This window comes from Furipterus horrens, unplaced genomic scaffold, assembly GCF_987537825.1.
Source record: "Furipterus horrens unplaced genomic scaffold, mFurHor1.1.pri manual_scaffold_5, whole genome shotgun sequence".
NCBI classification, from domain to species: Eukaryota; Metazoa; Chordata; class Mammalia; order Chiroptera; family Furipteridae; genus Furipterus; species Furipterus horrens.
The window spans coordinates 188538660-188560968 of record NW_028327175.1 but is presented as its reverse complement, the minus strand read 5'-3'; the positions used below and the strand labels follow the sequence as shown (position 1 = coordinate 188560968).

General features: G+C 34.5%; 1 protein-coding gene across 2 annotated transcripts; it reads right to left on the bottom strand.

The window, feature by feature from the left end:
- Positions 1 to 280: 280 nt before the first annotated feature.
- Positions 281 to 22014, bottom strand: PDCD4 (programmed cell death 4). 2 transcript variants are annotated; one of them, XM_090278576.1, is made up of 12 exons: positions 21866 to 22014; positions 17817 to 17923; positions 17248 to 17550; positions 15392 to 15486; positions 13701 to 13814; positions 11123 to 11344; positions 9500 to 9597; positions 8492 to 8606; positions 4332 to 4439; positions 3996 to 4106; positions 2880 to 3019; positions 281 to 413 (listed from the first exon to the last, which is right to left on the bottom strand). In XM_090278576.1, the coding sequence occupies exons 2-12, from the start codon at positions 17857 to 17859 to the stop codon at positions 353 to 355; spliced, it is 1410 nt and encodes a 469-aa protein (XP_090134702.1). In that variant the 5' UTR covers positions 17860 to 17923; positions 21866 to 22014; the 3' UTR covers positions 281 to 352. The 2 variants fall into 2 exon arrangements, with proteins under 2 accessions (XP_090134702.1, XP_090134703.1); XM_090278577.1 differs by lacking the exon at positions 21866 to 22014 and adding an exon at positions 19598 to 19665.
- Between the last annotated feature and the right edge of the window lie 295 nt (positions 22015 to 22309).

The following is a 22309-nucleotide window of genomic DNA, read 5'->3' as shown; positions in this document are numbered from 1 at the left end:
TTGAAATAAAGGAGTAGCAGTCTGACATCAATGCAAAACTTGGAATGATTAGGTCATAAACATGGCACTTAAAAAAGGTAGCTTATGAGAATATTCCACTTAAGAAGTGGTTACTTTTCTGTCCCTCCTTTATACCGTCAAAAATAAAGAAATTTAGAAAGAAACAGAGAAAGAAAAAGAAAGACACTTCCTTTAAAAATTCCCCTTAAATTTGTCTATAAAATTTCAGAAATGCCTTGTACCCAAGTGCTTAAAAAAAAAAAACCAAAAAAAAAAAAACTGTGCTAACAACTCTTACAATTCAGATATATATATATATTTGTAACATCTAAGACTGCAAGAGTTCTTATATTCAGTAGCTCTCTGGTTTAAGACGACCTCCATCTCCTTCACTTACAAAACGTTTTCTGCCCCTGTAATACAAAGAACATAAACATGAAAATATATACAAATTCTGACTACAGTCAATTTTAAAAACTTAAAACTTGGTATTTTCTGGTTATTAACTTTTGAAAGATTTTATTGTTGTTTAAAAAAAAAGTCAGTATGCCTCTAGATCTTTTGAAAAGGACTCTCCCTGCTACATATCCTAGGATTTAGTATATCAAATGAACTGCTAATCTAAGCATTTTTTTAGTTGAATAAAAGCTTAATTATTGAAATAAGTTCATTGTTCAAACAAAAGGAGTCATGTAAAAGTGTTAAAATATAAATAAGGCAAACATTTGCTATTTAGAAATTTAATGTTTATTTCTACTAAGTTATTCATATTATTTGAAAGCTAAACAGTAAGCCAAATAGGAAACAACAATATAATCTGGAATTATGCAAACTAGAGCTATGAGAATCAATCAAAATATCTGTGTAAAAATGTTTTTTTAAAAAAATGTTTCAGATGTAGAAAAGCCATAACCTGAATATGGAAAAATAAATCAGAATCAAGTGTACGCCCCATTTTGGGATTTTTCTTATTTCAAACTCAAGGGGCCTTGCTCTGTACCGTAACCACATTCTATCTCTGTGTAGCAGCAATGGCCCAGGAGAAACAGCTGACCAGCAGCCTAAAGCAGTAAGTGGAAAATAGAGCTTGGGCAGAATCAGAAGTAGCCCTTATTCTCTACACCAACATTCAAAGGCATTTGAGACCACACAAATGTGCAGTCCACCTAAATAAGCAAAAGGAGAGGCTAAATAGTCAAAGTTCTATGGTATGGGATACATAAAAAGTTTAGGTATCTCTTGAAATGATACTTCAGAGTAAAGCCACAATAGAAATAACCAGTTAGACCTTTGAACAGAGCCTGAAACTTTTAAAAAGCCAGTGCCAAGGTGCTGACCCCTTTTCATAGTAAGTAGAAACCAGCTATATTTTCATGAACATAAAGGCACAGACTATAATATCAGGAGGCCAAGGTGGAAAACAAAGCAATAAGTAGCAAGAAGTCTTGCCTAAGTAGAAGGTTTTACTGATGTATATCATTTGGCATATCAGTATATAAAAGGTACCATCATCAAGTAGAGATCCACATTTCCAAACATTTTTATCAAAGCCATTAAACAGTCTCTTTCACTCTTATCTTTTCCTTCTCTTTTAATGGTTTCTACTTTCTAGAACAAAGAACACTACCAGTTAAGTATTTTTCTGACATTTAATACTCACAATACACTTAAATAAAAATAGGCAAAGCTTAGAAATTCTTTGATAAAAATTGTAAAAATTCAAAATGTACATAAAACAGACCGACATTAAGAAAATTAGCTATTACTAAAGAATTAGAGCCTAGTAGCACAAATATTGGGTTGGCCAAAAAGTCCGTTTTGTTCCTTTCTTAAGATGGTTCTAGTGAGCACTTAGTTGTCTTTAACTTCATTCAAAACAATTTTGTTAGATTGTACTGTGACAGCTGTCATATCAGTGTGCATTTTTTAAAAATACTTATCAAAATTGGTGAATTTTTGTGTAGCCATTTTAATACTGAAGATGGAAGAAAATGGGCAACATTTTTGGCATATTATGCTTTATTATTTCAAGAAAGATAAAAATGCAACTAAAATGCAAAAAAAAAAAAAAAAAGAGATTTGTGCAGTGTATGGAGAAGGTGATGTGACTGATCAAACATGTCAAAGGTGGTGTGCCAAGTTTCGTGCTGGAGATTTCTTGATGGACTATGCTGTACTCCATGGTTGGGCAGACCAGTTGAAGCTGATAGTATCAAATTGAGACATTAATTGAGAACAATCAACGTTATTTCCACATAGGAGATAGCCGACATGCTCAAAATATTCAAATCAATAGTTATTGGTGAAAATGAAATATGTGTCTTTTATTTTATGGAAAAAAAATACAGATTTTTTTAGCCAACCCCAATATATTACCTCCAAAGAATCTCACATACACTTTTTAGTGAGTTAAGATCCAATTAACCCCAACTCTCCATTCCATGATGGAGCAAAAGGAAGCAACATAGAGTATAAGAGTGATCCTAGATCTTTGAAGCCAGAAAAAGTCTGGATTCATCCTTAGCCTCTACCATGTGTGACCTTAGAAAAGGTACATTACAACTTCCTAAGCCTCAGTTTTCTCATATTATTGATGAAAATACCTACACTGAAATAATATTTAAACTACTTAGAACTGAGTCTGGTACACAGAACTGCTCCAGGGGCTTTTTGAGGTAGTCCTGTTTAGATTCACAAGGGGGCAAAAGAAGCTTTGCCCTTGTTTCTCCATCAACATAAAATGGGCGATTTTCACTCTTGAGTGCCTCCAGAGAAGATAGTATTATTTTTCTCATAGAACTAGAGTGAGAGAAAATTAGCTTAACCTTCCCAAGCACCTCAGCTGGTATTTAAGGTTGAGAAAGTAATAAATAAAGTACCTTGAAGGACAGAGATCTCTGAGTTGTTTGGAAATTATTCCAGCCTGAAAACATTCTTCTACAAATCGCTCAAGCACAGAGTAGGAATATGGGACATCCAGATTAATGTCAGGAATTTCATTATAAATTCTCTCATAACCCTAAAACAATAAAATTATATACAGAATTATTAGCCCATATGAAATACATAATGCCATATAACTCATCACTGTCATCAAGCTATATTTAAGGCTAAATGTCCATATAAGAAGACTGAAGTCAGGTATGAACCTTGAAAAGTACAGATAATATGTACATTTTTTTATAGAGTATTTTATTTAAAACTGTTCTTTCAAAAGAATTTCAGGCAGACATCAGATATTGGACACATTTCTTCCCCATCTAACTTCTCTATATACAGGGGTGGGCAAAAGAAAGTTTACAGTTGTAATACAAATTAATAATAATAAACAGTACAAGAATATATTATTTCACATACTCATACACTTTTGCCCAACCCTGTACATTTACTACGTTTTTAAAAAATAAAAATAACCTCACTAACATTTTAATAGCAAAGCATACAATTTTAAATAGGAATAAATTAAGTATACTTTAAAGTAATTTGTTAAAAGTTCATGTTTCTCTCTAGATATAAAGAAATACCATATCTTAGAAACAGAACTCTTGAGGAAGAACACACAATCACATTTTTTTTAATACAGGTTAAAAAACCCAAGAAATGGCTAAAAGAGATTCAAACATAAACACTGCCATTAAGAACAGAAAGAAAAAACTATAGACATAACACTACTAAACATATCTAAAAAAAATATTCATTAACAATTCATGCCCTGGCTGGTGTGGCTCAGTGGATTGAGTCCCAGCCTGTGAACCAAAGAGTCGCTGGTTCGATTCTGAGTCAGGGCACATGCCTGGGTTGCAGGCCGGGTCCCCATTTGGGGGCACACAAGAGGCAACCACACATTGATGTATCTCTCCCTCTCTTTCTCCCTCCCTTCCCCTCTTTCTATAAATAAATAAATAAATATTTTTTAAAAAATTCATAATCTTTGTTCAATCATTATATATTTAAGGTATCAGTCTTAAAATTGTTCAAAATAATGTTACACTTACTCTTTTCATCTGGTCTACAGTAATGGTAGAAGATTTCCAAAGGGATTTTAATAAATCCAAAATCATCTTAAATGTGCTTTCTCCAGTTGACTCCAAAACCATTACAATCGCCTAAAAATTGAATAAATGAATGAATGTATTTTTAGTCATTAATTCATATATGAAATTGCTCCTAAAATGTATCAGATCCTTTTTCTCTACTATGTAACTATAACGATAAAATTTTTAATGTTAATTTTTAAACAGAGAGAAAGACACATTATTAAAGAAGCATTAAGTCACTGTAGTGCATAAAGGAACACAATTATTCTCTTTGGAATGTCAAAGTAATCTTACTTCGTATACAAGCTCATGGTGAAAATGAGGTACTTCCAGTTCCTTAAGGCAATGTTCAGCCTCAGATATGTCCCCAGAGAGTAAATACTCTTTCAGCAGCATATCAATCTATTAAATTGAAAAATTGAGATGTTTTAGAATTTTTTAAAAAATATATTTATTTATTTTTAGAGAAAGGGGAAGGGAGAAAGAGAGGGAAATATCAATATGCGAGAGATGTATCATCGATTGGCTGCCTCTCACACGCCACCAACCAGGAAAATGGCCTGCAACCGCAGGAATGGAATGTGTGTGCCCTGACCAGGAAATCAAACCAGCAACCTTTTGGTTCACAGGCCAGCACTCAATCCACTGAGCCACACCAGCCAGGGCTAGAATTTTTAATTTTTAAGAAACTTGTGCTTTGCCTGAAGGATTTACTTACCCTTATCGCAATACATTAACAATACATGATGAAATAGCAGATAATAAACAGCTATTAAGAATATATGAACTTAACATGACACTATCATAACAGAATTTTTTCATACTTAAAAAAGTAAATCCCCAATTTTTAAATGGCTCGTAATTATGAAGAAAATGAAGTGTTTCAGTGTGTCTTAATAATCACTGAGATGTACGAGTAGACTTGAGATGTACATGGCCTGAAGTTGTAACCGTAATTCTTCAATGCTTCCTGTAAAACATGAAAATTTAAATACCACTAGAGGGCACTAACTGAAAGTCTCAAAATGAACTTTTAAAGTGGCACACACTCTCACTTCCATCAAGATGAACTTAATATTGCACTGGAAACTAAAAAATGAAGTATCAGGGCTTTACTAGGCCCAGTAAAGACTTCCATATACTTTTCTCTACATCTGAGGATTTGAAACCCATTATCTAAGATGTTCATCAGTAACTCAGCTTCTAGTTATATGAGGTCTGTCTGGGAAAAAAGTCCAGCCATCATTAACATAATGAGAACAGCCTGAGCGACATCGATGTAACCTGGCAGCCAAGGAGAGTGCACTGGAATGTGCATGCGTGAACAATGATGACTTCACTGTACTAGTCATTGGGGGCGGTAGACACTATTGAGTGAGCATGTGTACTGTGTGGCCGTTACATTCAAAATGACTGAGAAAGTAGAGCAATGAAATCTGCACCAAATTTTGCATTAAGCTTGAACATTCCTCTGTGGAGACTATTTGAATAATTCAGAAGTCTGCATCTATGGACAACTGGTGACTGGCAGCTTCACCATGATAATGAGCATGCTCATACATCACATCTCATGCAAAGCTTTTTGGCAGAACATCATATCTCCCAGGTGACTCAGCTCCCACTACAGCCCTGATTTGTCACTCTGCGACTTTAGTTTGGCTTTTCCCCAAACTAGAGTCACCTTTGAAAGCGAAGAGATTTCGGACTGTCAATGAGATTCAGGAAAATACGATGGGGCAGCTGATGGCAACTGGGAGAAGAGTGTGAGTTCCCAAAGTGCTTACTTTGAAGGGGACGGAGGCATCATTGTCCTATGTACAATGTTTCTTGTATCTTCTTCAACAAATGTCTCTTTTTTAATAGTACATGGCTGGATACTTTCTGGACAGGCCTCATATATAGCTAAAGAGGCAAGTCTTGTATTGCCTATTCAAATTTATACAATAACACCAATGGATTTTTCAACACAAGAATGTCAACTAGCGATATCTTTCACTACACATTGCCTATTAAAATCACCTTTGCACCTAGCTGATGTTCGATGCTGGCTAACTCAATAAAGTAATCTCATGTATCTTCTACTTCATATTTCACACTTCTACAGTGTATTTCCATAAAAGGTAAAATAAAATTTGATTAACAGAATACATCCTGATACCTCCTATTACGTTTTAGAAAAGTAAACATTTAAAGCATGTTGTTTGAATAACATTTTCACTCTATAATTAATAACTTATTTAAATTACATTACTTAGTTTTTAAACTTTGTTATGTAACTTTAAAAATATTTAAATGCTGGCCCTGGTCAGGTGGCTAGGCTGGCTGGAGCATCATCCCATGAACCAAAAGAAGGCTACGGGTTGAATTCCCCAGTCAGGGCACATATCTAGATTGCAGGCTCGATCCATCGGGGCATAGGCAGGAGGCAACCAACCAATTGATATTTCTCTCTCACGCTGCCATTTTTCTCTTTCTCTCTCTCTCTCAAATCAATAAACATATCCTTAGATGAGGATTTTTAAAAAGTTTTTAAATGTTTTCCATCCGGTTCTATACATTTTTGAGAATGATGAATTATGAATACATGTATACATTTCTAAAAGTCCTTTGTCCAACTCATCCCTCCATGTAAAGTAAATGAATATCCAAATAATGTCAAACTGAAATACTAGGTAGTTTTATTTCAATTTTGATCTTGATCATTTTTTGTGGAGATAATTCACATGCCATAAAATAGTTTGGGAATTTCTCAAAATATTAATTTTGGAGAGTACGAATACTTCTTGACTTACAGTGGGGGTTATGTTCCAAAAAACTCATCATAAACTGAAAATATCGTAAGTCAAAAACGCATTTAATTACACCTAGCTTACCTTAAATATGCTCAAAATAACTTATGTTAGCCTACACTGAGGCAAAATCATCTCACTTCCACTGTCCAGCATCACAAGAAAGTATTATACTGGATATAGTGCTAGTCCAGGAAAAGATCAAAATTCAAAATTCAAAGTACAGTTTCTACTGAATGCATATAGCTTTCACACCATCATAAGAACAAAAATCACCAAGTCAAACCATCCCAGATTGGGGACCATCTGTGTATTACCATCTTAATAGTAAGTCTTCTAATCCATAAACATGGGATATCTATTTATTTAGGTCTTCTTTAATTTCTTTCGACAATGTTTTGCAGTGTCAGTGTATAAGACCTGCACTTCTTTTGATAAGTTTATTCCTATTTTCATCTTTTTTATGCTATTGTAATTTTCTTAATTTCATTTCAGACCATTTATTGTCAGTGTGCAGAAGTAAAATTAAATTTTGTATATTGATCTTATATCCTGCTACCTTGTTCAATTTATTTATTTGTTAATAGTTTGGCTTTTTGGTTTGGGGGGGTGGTTGTGTGGGGGTGGGGGGGGCGGATTCTTTTGGTTTCCTTTATATAGATCATGTCAACTGGGACTAGAGATAATTTTACTACCTTCACAGCCTAAGTGCCTTCTATTTCAATTTCTTGCCAAATTGCCCTGGTATCTTGACTGTTTTTATACCTCAATTGTTCTAATAACTTTTTAATTAAAAAAAACAGATACTGCAATCCTGATATTACAAACACCAACTCATCTACCTTAACACACATGAAAGCAAAAATGGTCAAACCTCTTAACTAGATTGTAAGTTCCTTAACACACAAATAAGGTATACATATCATTAAGAAATTTATTAAGTATCAAAACTATAATCACATGTAAAGATTATACTCTGAAATCAGAAGCACATGAACTATAAATCTTCTAATTTTCTTAAAAATCTGTAAATAGGAATAAATTTTATTTTTGATTCTTGAAATTTTCTTTTTGATTTCTTGACATAGAACATCATTTTACTGCCGGAAAAAAAATAATCCAAAGAATAAATCTGGCATTTTAATGTAATAAATTAATTACTTCTTCTTTTAAAGCATGCATAGAGGTAGTAAACCTCCTTACAAAAATCTACCACTCTGATCTACTCTATAGGGCTCATAATTCGTAATTTATAATCTGAAACAATTCAGTTTCAAATTGCTCACATAAAATTGATATTACTGGATAACTACAAAATAGGAAGTCTTATTTCAACAATATTTGAAAAATTTTAAATACCAATATAAAAAAAGATTTCATGCATTCTTTTGAGGTTCATACACAGCTTTCCTAATCATAAAATCCCTTTAACACAGTCTCCTTTTCAAGTCAGGGAAACCATACAAATTTAATAACAATTATATAATTATTGCAGAATTTATAGCAAAAGGGTATGAAGGTAAATATACTAAGATTATCCAATTTTCCATATGCAGCTGTAAGAGTGACTTAATTTTTATCCACAAAAATACCAGCTAGAGGGCATAGTTTATTTCCCTAGAGAAATACATATAAATTTAGTTAAAGATAAGAACCAATAGCTACCTCTTTAACGAGGTGATTAACAGGCTTCTGCCCACCTCCAGAGCCCCACACACTATCTTTGCGCTTTCCACCTTTAGACATACTCAGGAGCACAGTAGCCTTGTCCAGAGCAGCTCTACAAAATAATAAGAACAATATCAATTAATTTAATTTTTACATTTGAGCATGTTTCAGGTTGACTAAATCATGGATAAAGTTGAAAAAAAAACATAAAATTCAAGTCTTTTAAAAAATTATTTTTCAAAATTAAAAGTTGGGAGCAAAATTAAAAGTTGCTTCTCATCTTAATATTCTCATACTTTATTATTTCTATTTCTCAATCAACAAAAATATGTTATTACAAAATAAGTGATCTACACTTAGAAGGAACATTTCACATAAAACTTTTTCTTAGATCCAAGCCTTCCCACCAGAGTGACCATTCCACTATGATCTGTCCTAGAAAATTAGTATCTACACCTAAAAAAACTTAAGACATGCTAAGTCTAAGTTTCCAGAGTTTCTAAAAGTCATATAACATAACTCCCAAATATCACATTTAGCTTATAATTAATTATAACAAAGAACAAGCATGAAAAACATTATTCCTTAAGATTTCTATATCAGATAAATATAAAATAAAATTGAAATGGGGATCTGTTGTTAATACTGGCCATCTTATTAGAATATTGAATAATTACAGAAAGTTAAAACCTGTGGGGACCTTAAAGAACACTCCAAGTCCAATCCTTTCATTCTATAAATAAGAAAACTGAGGCCCAGAAATGAGTGACTTGACATGAAGATAGCTAATGGTTTAGTCAAAACCCAGAACTTCTGCATTATACTACTGTTTGTTCTCTTCCTATTTTATCAGGCCAACAATTTCTCAATTTTGTTTTCACAGTGGAGAATACAAACAAATGACAAGTAGATATTCACAATGTCTGATTAATTCATGTGTCATTTCAACAGAATCCTGTAAAATTTTTCCCTCTTTTGAAATTCTAAGAAAATTAATTTACTTACCTAGCCTGTATACAATCTACAGTTCCTTTGTAACTATCAATATAGGTATTACATAAAATTCCATCTCCAACAGCTCTAGCAATAAACTGGCCCACCAACTAAAATAAGAAAAAAAGAGCTATATTAAAAAATCTAAAATATACCTTTATAGGATACAATTTCTAAATACAAAGTGATGAACACTGATTGAGTTCAACTAGTCAATACCCAAAACAGATTGGAGTATTCAAAAAACATCTACTCAGCACCTACTAGTTATGCTTGGCACACACCCCACATCTTAACCTTCAAGTTAAGAGCCATGGGGGGCAAGGGGGCCACATCTATTTTGCTCATTACTGAATCCACAAAACTTTGCACAATGCCTGAAAATAGAGTATGTGATCAAAAACACTTAAGCCAATGACTTAAAGTCAAGAGAAACCTCTCCTGGAAAAATTAATGGGACTATGTTTTCTCAAAAAAACTGATTAAAGGAATTTATAGTATGTTGAAAAGTTGTACAGAAATATTTATCTGAAAGTATGTTCATAGCATTATTTCCTATATAAACCAGAAACAACTTTAGTGTCCAACAATAAAGGTATGGTTAAATGGTACATATGTAAGGATGGTACACTATGTGGCCACAGGAAAATATATTTACATTTTATGGTGTAAGAAAAGTCAAGTTTACAAACAGCACATTCAGTATGATTCCACTTTTTATTAAAATAAAAAATATAAGGCTACATAAAAACCATACATTTATATCCACAGAAAGTAGAATGGAAGATTTAACAGTAAAATGTAAACGGTGATTATTTTTGCTGGCCTTTTTCTTTGTTTTGGCTTTTCTTTATTTTTTAAAAATTCTATAATGAATATACAGTTACATAATCATTTTTTTAAGTATGGGTATTGGTATTTTTAAAAAGTCCATGTTTGAATCATCGCTCATTAACTTACACAGACTACTGTCTATCATAGGAAAATAGAAACAGCATATAAGAATTAACCTACCTATACTTTATCCCTCAATGAATGTTTAAGTAAAATGCTCCTACCCTGATCTGAAACTTGGTCAAGTAAACAGCAACAATTTCACACATTTTTAATTTCAAATCAGAGTCATATTATAATGTCAGCGTATATTAGGTCTAATAGAAGTATAAGGCTTTGAGAACAGAAACCTAAACAGAAGCATAAACCATGAATTTTCTATTTCCCCACAACACTACAAAAGAGAACAGTCTTACTTATAATTACTTTTATAATAAATATTAGTTAAGTAAATTCAATCCTCAATAATAACACAATCTACACTTTTTAAAAATCCCAGATCATAAAACTGTTTAACAACATACAATAGAGTTTAGAGACAGAAAAAAAAAAAAAAAGTATGACCTAAAAACTGTAGAGTATTGGGGGGAAAATATGATATAAAATTACAGTATGACAAAAACTATGGGGAAAAAACAGCTCGGAGAAAATACATTAAAATATTAGAGGGCCATTTTTGTGTGGTAGGAAATATGGGTCATATTTTCCTCTTTCATCTACTAAAATTTCCTAGGAGTATGTATTATTTCTATAACTGCAAGGGTAGTGGGTGAAGAGAATGAACAAAACAATCTTACATACCTGTGGTGCTCTAGGAGTATCCAATGCTAACTCAGGTAGTTCTTTCAACAATTTATCAAATGATTTTTCCACATCATTTGTGCTCATTACTGTTCCACAAAGGTCAGAAAGAAGCTTAGATGTCATTTCTCTATGACTAGCCTTTCCCTCCAATGCCAAGGACACTGCCAACACTGGTACTCCACTTTTCATTTCACCAAGATTTAGATCTCTTAGCAGTTCCTGTTTTTTAAAAAAAAAGTATTTTATTTTTGAAAAATCAAGATTTTATATATCCCTTACCTCTCCCCATCTGGAAAAAATTAGAGAAGCAGTCATATTTTGAGGGACAGGATAAAGTATCTTACTCTGCATATAAAAATTACATATTCACCCACTTTGTCAAGCTTTAACTGTCTGAATATCACCGAACTCAAGAATGTGAATTACACCTATAAAAGTTTATTAAACCACATAATATTACTAAGTTTGGTGTTAGGAGTAAACTAACCCTCTATCTTATAATCTATCAACATTTTTCTAAAAATATTGCTTTATAAGCATTTATGGAGAAATTCATTTTACATCATAAGCTGTTTATACTCTACTTTTCTTCAAAGCTTTCTCCTCATACAAAAATGTATTTTAGCATATACAGTTTAAAATGAGATCTTAAGCATTGTTTTCAAGTGGGATTATTATTTTAAATGTTGGATTAGAGTTAAAATTTCCTGAAGCTAATACTCACTGACTCCTTATAATGTATCGGGCATTGTAACAGCCACTTTATTTTATATTACATTATTTAATACTCAAACAACCCTTTGAGGGGAGATATTATCACCACACTCATACACAAAGCACAGAAAAATTAAGTATTTGCTGAGGGCACACAGCTGGAGTGGCCAAGTTGGAAGTGGAAGATAGTAATTTTGACCGTAGAGGCTAAATTCTCAGAATGCCTTCCTTTTATCTTAAAGTTTTCTCAGAATATTTAAATCATGGTATACTACTAAAAGGGTGCCTGTACTGTTTTCACAAGCACCTAACTGGTGTCCTTGTAATCTTTCTGGGCTGCACTTGAACAGCTACATCATTGTCTTTAAACACAATACTTCTCCTTCCTAAAACAACCCTCTCCAACCATCTTACCCTGACAAACTCCTAACCATCCTTAAATGGCTCAGAATCATTTCTTCTATTACTTCCCATTTTATGCTTCCAGAACACTCTGCTCAGTTAATAGACACATAGCATACTATTGATTCCATGCTAGGGAGAGAAGAGGTTTTTACTAGTCCCTGCCTTCACAGGACTTAATCAAATTCTTCTATAGTAGAATGTTTCACATTATGTTTTAATGTTTATATATTATTTCCTTCACTTCACTGAGCTTCAAAAGGGCAGGAATCACTTATTTTAAATTTTCCCCACATGGAATGCATTAAACAAATAATTGTTTCATATTCAAGCCCTAGAAATCCAAAGATATCAGACTTCATGGTATCACACAAACCAAGAAAGCCCAGTTTGAATTAAAAGAATTTAAGTCTTTTAAGAGTTGCAATTTTATTACTTTAAGTCAGCAATCCTAATAACTATACCAATAATTTTATTTAACCCTTTTAGATTTACTTTATGAAACATTCATAACATAGTAAATGTTCCCAAAACAATTCATCACATTTGTTCTCTTGGTTTCTATATACGTTCTTTTTCAAATCTTTATCTGTTTTCTTTTTTTCTGACAGAGTACAACAATAAATTTTATCCTAATCCTAAGCATTGAAGTGAATGTCAAAAAAATGGCCCTAGGTCAGTTATTTTTAACTGAGATCCCTGGAGAGACTTCAGAAGGTTGATAAATGCCTTGAAATTGTTAAAATTATATTGTATAAACTATCAATTATAAAAACATTTTATAATTATAAACATTATAAAAAATATTGTGTTATTTGTCAGGGAAGGAAATGGCACAGAGCCCTCATCAGATCCCAAGTAGGTAGAAATTCATCTAAATTCATAAAATTTGACTCCATTTCTTAGTTAGGAATTCATTTATTTAAAAAAGATCTTTTTTAAAATTGATTTTAGTGAGTGTGGAAGGTGTGGGGGAGAGAGAAGAAACATCAACTTGTTGTTCCACTTGTTTATGCCTTCATTGTTTCTTTTTAAAGATTTTATTTATTTATTTTTAGAGAGAGGGGAAGGGAGAAAAGAAGAGGGAGAGAAACATCAATGTGCGAGAGAAACATCACGCACGCCCAACTGGGGACTGGGCCCACAACCCAGATATGTGCCCTGACTGTTGCCCTGACCAAGAATCTAACCGGTGACCTTTCAGTTTGCAGGATGACAATCCAGTGAGCTACACCAGTCAGGGCCATTGGCTGCTTCTTGTATGTCCCTTGAGCAAAGATCAAACCTGTAACCTTTGCATATCAGGACGATGATCTAACCATCTGGGCTACCCTACCAGGGCAAAAAAGAAAATTCTTAAACTTATTCAGCAATCCAAGATCATTCTAGATATGATTTCTTTTTTAAAGTGTGTTTCTCTTCTATATGAAATAAATTATAATTGCAACTTTAAACCTACTGCAACTTCATTAGTATCTCCATGCTCAAAATACTCCTGTATGATCGGCGTTAAAGTCTTCTCAAATGCTGCTTCATCCAAAGGCAAAACTACAGTTTCATAAACACAGTTCTCCTAGGAATGAAACAGGGAGAAAGAGTTATAAATTAAAAGGCAAAATATTCAGATTAACTGAAATTGTTTTATATTTCAAATGGTTAGTAATACTAATCCTGGGAGAGAAGACATGCTGCATGCTTTGATCACATATAAAAATAGAATCTATCACTGTTATTTTACAAAATCTAAACATAATAAACCAATATACAGATTAGAACCTCTAATCACAGTAAATGACTTGCTTCCAACCCCCCATATCTTCTGTTAATTCTTTCTCTCTCTCACAAAGCCAATCATTCAGTTACCAAAAGCTTTGAGATAGTTTCTTATCATATCTAGTATTTTCATTAAACTTCACTTAAAAAAAAAAAAATGAAGCAGGAACCAAAGCCTTCATGATTAATGTTACAATAAAAGTCCCTTTAACAAAAATCTATGTTGTAGTTGACAAAAAAAATTATCTCAGGAAAGCACCATTAAACTGAAATTTCAAAAAGAAGTATCTCCCTTCTCCTATGCAAAAATCTCTGAAATGTTTATATGCAACTTGTAAGTGGCTTCCATCTAACAACATAAGCTTGAAAGATTACATATTAAAACTAGAACATTTAGCAGTTTCTATAGTATTTGAATCCTACTGGTTTGAAAATATATTTTTTCATGTTGTCTTAGAAATATTTTCTTATCCAATTCTTAGCTAAAATAGGTAAGTACATACATGTAAACAATGCACAATAAAAACAATCTAACATATACCCTAATAATTTCCTGTCTAAAATTTTAATCACGACGTCTTATCTCATACAGACAGTACCTTATCCAGAGCTGAGGTGGGGGGGGATGGGGAGGAGGAACCAACACAACAAGAAGAATAAATGGAGGTACAGGATAAAAAAGGATTGATCATTAGTTATTAATTATTAAAGTTGGTAAAAGCTGGAAGATGAGTACAAGCAGGTTCATTATATTGTTCTACTATTGTATTAAGAAATTTCCCAATAAAAAGGTAAATATATGTAAAGTCGTTAGAAAATTTGTTAAAAATTTACATTCTCAGCACTATTCCTAGAAAAATCCACATTTCAAAACTACCAAACTTACCATCTTAAACAATATTTAAAAGGAGTTTAATATCTATGTATTTTATGATATTCAAAAGACTATAGAGTCTCAATGCTCATTACTATAGAAATTACATTAACTCAAAAGAATTTACTGAAAAGTATTCGACTTGATAATCTTAAGTGAATTTGTCGGGATCTATTTTTGACTCAGTTTGGAAACCAAGTGAAAATTATGAAACATTACTATCAGTTATCTTGTTTTCCTAACCCAAAATTAACTAACAGTCTGAAGGTACTGAGTCGTATGTATATGACTTACATGCATATACTAATGTGCATGTGTATACAAACATGTAGTCATAAGTCATATATATATACATTAGTATAATTACATATATGGTTTGACAGTTACCAATTATAAACATGTTGTATATGATTTGACAAGTGTCATGAATAAATGACAAACATGAGACCAAAAGAATTTATAAGCTATTTAAATATATATTTAAAAAGCAAAAGCATTGATACCTGGTCATCATCATAGTTAGGATCTTTCACATCCACCTCCTCCACATCATATACCTGCCCAGGTGGGCCCCAAACACCTTTGCCTCCTGCACCACCTAAAAAGTTTTGAATTGAAAAAGAGACAAAGTTCACAGCTCATAAACTTTAATTTTAATGAAAATTTGAAATAATTCTAGATGTTAAGATGCTAATTAAAATAACCGCTAAAACATTGTATTTTAATTTCCTTTCTTTTTTTTCCAGTTGAGTTATACTTTAAACATTTTTTTTCAGATCACTGCTTTTTCAGTAATGATTAGATATTTTATAACCTTCTTCAAAACATCAAGTTGAAATAACTTATAAAATTAAAAATAAAAAGGCACTGCTTTAAAATAAAAGCAAAAACAAAAACAAAAAAATCAGAAAAATAGCTATATCAAGGACCTCAGAGGTGATATTCCAGTTTAGCTCTAAATTTTATTTGGCATTTCTTGAAACCAAAACAAAAAGAAATATGTTGAGCCAGTAAAATGTGGCATAAAAAACTCAGAAACTATTTAACAAAGAAGCAGGGTGACCATCAACAAATGTTTTAAACTCAAATATTCTTTAGATATAATACTACATATTAAACTATACTTTATAACAGCAATGTTAAAAATATTAGAATTGCTATTTAAGTATTTAATAGCACTGATCATTTCTATTTCTATATACAAACTGGCCAGTAGAAGTTTAACGAATACAACTTTCAAATTTGCTTTTCCACATAAACTTAATGAAATGTTTTCATAAGGCTCAAAATATTATATTATTTCTAATGAAGTTTAAAGCATCACCAATATTTTTGGGAGGTTTTTATTTTATGTCCAGAGTGTAGTCCTTGCCACAAGAGCAAAACAGACTCTGAAAAGTAGTTTCCATTTTGATCCAACAAATGGCTGTAGAGCCATTCAACAAGAACAACAACTTTGGACATATGACAAAAAACATTCTGCAGTAATACTAGGCTATAAACTGAAGCTCCTATCATTTAGAAGATTGTGAAATCATCATATTGTATTAAAATCCTACCACAGACAAAAGCTGATAGACCCCTCATTCAACAAATATTTAACTACCTATATTGCTAGTCTCCACTCCAAGCATTGGCAATAAAGCAGTGAAACAGACAATTCCACTCCAGTACTCAAAATAAACAGAGCTATAGAGACCTCAGAACCAAATCTATGAAATCATTAAAATTCTGAGCAAGGTATTAACCAAATGTTTATGTATTCTTCAGTGGGCATAAATTGATTCATTAGACAATAGGTATGATGAATACCTGACCCTATTTCTTTCAAGCAAAGTTAGAGAATATTGTACATGCACAATTCATAACTGAAAAACGTCATCAGTGTGTACAGTGGTACCTCGGTACTCATCGTTAATAATTCCAGAAATCACGATGAGTGCCAAACTCACAAGTTTGGAACTGTTCACAAGCCAACCTGAGACTGGCACATGGACATCTACTGCATCAGAAGAGAGGGCCAATGAGGGCCAAAACATTTTTTTCTCGTAAAAATGCAAGAGTACAGCGTTGGATGGTTTCTGAAACGGATCAGTACCGAGGTAGGACTAACTGTGTTTTGCTGGAAATAATTAAGTTCTGCTCAAGAACACTAAATCAATTGAAGCAAGAAAAAAAGGCTCCACTTAAAAAATGGATGATCCTCAGTTTAGTACAATGTAAAAAAATATATACAAGCCACAAAATCTTACATTATCATTGTTTAAATTCCTCTCACCCATAGAACAAAGCAATTATAATAACAAGAACCAGACAATCTTTTTTTCCACTTGTATCTTTGGATGTGGTATATACCAACCTTTCTTTGGTAGTCCCCGTCCTTTCCCAGATCTGGATCGCCTATCTAACAACCTTCCCTTTGGACTCGCTGGTACAGTTACTCCACTTCTAATGGTTTCACTTCCATTATCACTAACTGAATCGCCTCTGCCAGAGTCCCGGGATGAGTTTTTGCGTAGTCGCCTTTTTGCCTTAGCATTAATTCTAGCTTCATGAATGGAGGATGCTGAAATCCAATTTCCATTTATCTCATTCTTTATTTCCCCAGTCCCAGCATTTTCTTCGTCACCAGAAAAAAGAGAGTCACTTAAGTTATCAGGATCTTAAAGAGAAAAATGAAGAAAGAAAATTCTAAGTATTTTAACCATCTACTGTTATATCAATTATAGTCATAAGTTATATTAGGTTGAACCACATGAAATTACCATTTACCCACAGTGTAAGAACTATTTATTACATCATTTATACAGATAAGGAAACTAAGGCTGAAAGTATTTAAGTAACTTGCCAAATACCCCATGATTAATTACAGATATTTAGGAAATATTACTAATCTGGCAAATAAGTAATCAAAATATTAATATTTACCTGCAGAGTTTACATTTAGTATCTGCTCATTTTCTACATCCATTATTCCTTAATTTCACTTGCACTGATTAAATTACCAAATGGAAGTCTTCCTTTGGGATCTAGTTCTTTAAAAAGAAAATAAAAAGTTTCAATATCTTCCAAACTGATATATTTTAAGAAAATTCAATTTACTTAGTAACACTGGAGGGAAAAAAATCACCATATAATTCCATTTTTTAATAAAAGTTCACTTTCAAATATCGTTTACCCTAAATAATATTTGATTTCAACTTCTTAATAAGTTCATCTGTGTCCAAAAATAAAAATTAAAAAAGCCTGTATTTCTGGATGTGCTACATTATACCTTTAACTTGGAACTTAAAAATACTGCTATACATGTTTATTTCAAGTTAAAGGAGTATACCCACACTTCCAATTTTTTTAGGAATAACAGGCCTCATAATTAACCTGGTATAAAAAAAATATTGGCTAGTGTGCTACCAATAAATCATGAGTACAACAAAAGGCAAATAACAGTGTCTTGGTTAATCAAGAATATCACATGATTGTATTATTTTTCACTCTACAACATTTCCAAAAGCAGACATATCTACCATTTTATTACCTAAGTATCTATACAACTTTGAGATTTGGGGGGGGGGGGGGGCGGTGATTTAATTTGTTTTCCATAACAAGAGTATTTTTATAATCTGAAAAATGCATTTTTTATCTTATCTATTTTTAAAAGGAATAAATACAATGACATTAGCATCTCAGTATTTTAGACTGCTATTTCAAAATAGCTTAAAAATTACTAATGCTAGAAGATTTTGATAAAACCAGTTACCTTTTACTTAGACAATTAACTTAGTGATATAAATTCAATATTATTTCAAAGACTATCAAAACATATTTTCATGAGAACTACTGCCAGAAGGTATCACCAAATACTATTTCAAAATTGATCTGGAAATATTTTTCAAGTAGTGGTTTACAGTACTTAAGTATTATAGGTTACATATAAGTCCTTCCAGTCATTTACAATAATTTCACTAGCAGTGTGCTCTTCTTTTAAAACATAAAATGCACAAATCAATGAAAATGACTAATGAACTGCAGAAAAGTGTATTTTTTTCATATAACCCACAGATGTTATTTTAGAACAATGAAATATGATGCCTACTGGAACTCAAAGGTGAAACCTGAGCTTTAAATTCCTCAATATATACTATTTAAACATCTTATAAGTTTATAGCCCTTTTTCTCCAGAAAAGGTATTATTTTATAAAACAAAAATAAACACCTTTTGTTAAAATCATAAATTCTTACTATGACATAATCCTTAGACTACTAAGATGCTATCATGTTGCTTCAGAAATTAACAAAATGATGACCTCACTCCAATCCCATTCAAAGTAACATTCTGTATAAATACCTTTTAATATCATAATTCTCACAAACTCTAGATACAGGAGGAAAAAAAAACCTTTAAAATATATACAAGAGATACACATATATATGTGAACAAAAATAATTTGCAAATTAAACATTTAGTGTTCTTCATGGCTGAAAATATCTGTTTCATTTCTGTATATAAAGTACATGTTACAGTGAAGTGAAAATGTTATATGATATGTGCATGTTTTTTACACTATAGTCTTTTTTATACTGATGGAAGAATAATTTGACAAAATGCTTTGTGGACAACATAGCTGATTAAGGAAAGGAAATGATTATAACTGATGTTTACAAAGGCCTTCATAATTCAAAAAGAATTTTACAGGCATTATTTCGTGTACCTCTCAGAGCAATCTTGAGGTAAGTACTCCACTTTGCACACAACTAAACAGATTCCGAGACGGCAGGTGATCTGCCCAGAGAAGGCTGCTCAGTGGAAGAACTAAGGTTAGAACCTAAACCTTCAAAACCCAGCACTGTTTGCACAATTCACTACCAAATTTTAGTACCCCACGGCAAGATTCTTTGCTAGGGTTAAAAGAGAAAAGCTTATTAAAACATAGACTCCTATTGCTGTATCAAATTCTTAAGTACTGTTTTCCAAACAAAAATAATATTTATTTTAAACTATTATACAGAAGACATTCAGTTGGGCAAAGAAAATTATCAGTCATGATCATCACCTATATTTACCAAGTAACCATATATTTATTAAGTAATCATAAAAAAAAAAAAAAAAAAAAAGCCCTGTGTCTTCAGGCAATGATAATGCAATCAGGAACTCAGTCAAACTTGATAGCAACACAGACATTTGGAGAAGGTTAAAGATATGTTCCCTGTTTTTCCTCTCTTCAAAGCAGTGGGTTTTCTACCCAGTTTACCTAACAACCCTTGAGATACCTTTATACCAAATTTTTAAAAATGCAAAGCAAAAAAATTAAACCCCTATCCTTCGTACTAAACTACAAAATTAAGTTTCAATAAGAAAACAAAAACCACACGGATGTTAAAATTAAGGCTGAAATGAAACACCGTTTTCAGTTTTCCAACGTTGGTATCACAGAATTAGAAACATAGACTCTGAAGTCTTCAGCTGCCAAGACATTCCCTAAAAGACTCTCAGCCCACCCACCCAATCCCCTCCAAACATCTATTTCCCAAAATATACCTGATAATCCGCTCTGACACTTTTTTGAAGTTCAGTCCATATGTTAACTAGAAAATATCTGCTCTGTTCACTCCCGGGCTATTATCACAGCTGATTAGCAACGTAAAAGAAAGTCAGCTAAAAGTATTTAACCACAATGATGCAAAAGTAAGCACCACAGAAAATATCAAGAGCATCATTTATATCTGCACTCCTAGCCACTGTTTTTCTTATTACTACAACAGAAAAACCAATCAAAATATAATTCAAAGAGGTCTGCAGAGATACTAGGGAATTTAATAACCTATAATGAAGAAATGTTAAAGGCATAAACACCAATAATTAAATTTACAACCATCGGCAGTGGTTCCTTTTTATTTTTATTTTTTGAAAGTATATATTAAATGGTTTCCTAAAAAGCCTTACATTCGCAAGAATGCCAAAATCCTAACACTCAAGAGTAAAAACATAAATAAAAACAGGCGGTGACCGTTTACACAGCGCTCCAATGTTAATTGTCTTCATCAGCTGTAGACGGTGCAGCGCTGCTGGCTGCGTGGCCGGCTCCCACGGGACACCGGGCCACGGGCGGTCCTGCCCTCAGCAAACCGCTTTCTGAAGCTCTTGCAAAAACACGCCACACATGTAACACCCTCCCGTGTACGCTGCAGCACCAATCTGACAAATGCTACACAGCGTGCTTTTCACCAAAAAATGGGGCTCCCTTCCCGTCTTTGCTTTCTCTGGGAGGTTTCATTTAAACTAAACACCGAAAACGACCCTTTGCCGTAGGAAGGGCGAAGCAAAGTTCGCGCACGGCCGGGTCGGGCACGTGTCCGCCTCCCGGCTCCACGACGAGCGCGCTGCCCCTTCTGCAGCGGTGGCACCCGCTTCCTCACCGCGGGCACAGGCCCGGACCCCTGCGGCCGCCAGTCCCGACGGGCCCCGGGGAGGGAGCGGCTGGGCCGGGCCTGGGCGGGCCGGGCTGGGGGGAGAGGGGCACCTCTTCAGAGGGCGCCCAAGGAAACCAGGGGGCAAGCCTCCCTCAGGATTTCAGTCAGGCCAAAACCGCACCTCCCAACGCCCACCCCCCAAATGGAAACGAAACCTCGGCCTTCGCGGGGACAAGGAGCAGCCTTCTCCGGCGAGTGCCTCGCGCGCCTGGCTAAGCCGGGATGGGGTCCGGGAGGGGGCGGGCCCGTGCCGCCGTGCTCCGGGCCCGGGCCCAGAAGGAGGAAACTGGGGCCGACGCCCCGCAGCCCGGGGCGTTGGGGAGGACACAGCCGGGCCAGCGGGGCTCAGAGGAGGCGGCCGGACTGCAGCCCCGCAGGCGTGGACCTGACCAGACCGAGCCGCGGCCTCCACGCCCCCTCCCCCTCCCAACGTGCGGCTGCATCCGAGAGACCCGGGCTGAGGGAAAGGGCGCCGTCCTCCCGAGCGTGCGAGATGAGCCGGTACTGACCCTCCGGGCCGCTGCTGCCGCTGCCGCCGCTGCTGCCGCTCGCCCAGGTCCCTGGTCCGCTGACCTGACCCTACTCCTCAGCCTCTGCCTCTTCCTCTAGCGTCTCAGGCCCCTCTTGCTCTGTTTTTGTTTTGTTCTACCCAGTAACACGGGGGTGAGAGGCCAGCGTTTATTGGACAAGGCGTGGAAGTCGGCTGGCCAATCGTAGCGCTGGAGCTGGAGCTGCGGAGGAAAAGGGAGGGAAGTGAAACGTGGATAGCTGGGCAAGGGCCCAGGAAGGCGCATGCGCCTCTGGCTCCCAGCGGTCGCTGTAGTGGGAGCCCGGTGAGCAGCTGGAGTTGGGGAGCTTGGGAGGCGCGGGGAGATGGAAGCCTGGGTGAAAGCGTAGTGTCTTGGGGTGGGGACTAGGCTGAGGCTGTCTTGAGCAGCTCACCCGTTCCCCTT

What these genes read in the sequence shown, in the direction of transcription:
- PDCD4 (XM_090278576.1), bottom strand. Translation starts at nt 17,859, where the DNA reads ATGGATGTAGAAAATGAGCAGATACTAAATGTAAACTCTGCAG. An exon ending in GAGATACTAATGAAGTTGCA is followed by an intron (nt 11,345 to 13,700) that starts GTAGGTTTAAAG and finishes TTTAAAAAACAG; the next exon opens with GAACTGCTAAGAGATCTAAA. An exon ending in ATACTCCTAGAGCACCACAG is followed by an intron (nt 9,598 to 11,122) that starts GTATGTAAGATT and finishes TTCTTATTTTAG; the next exon opens with TTGGTGGGCCAGTTTATTGC.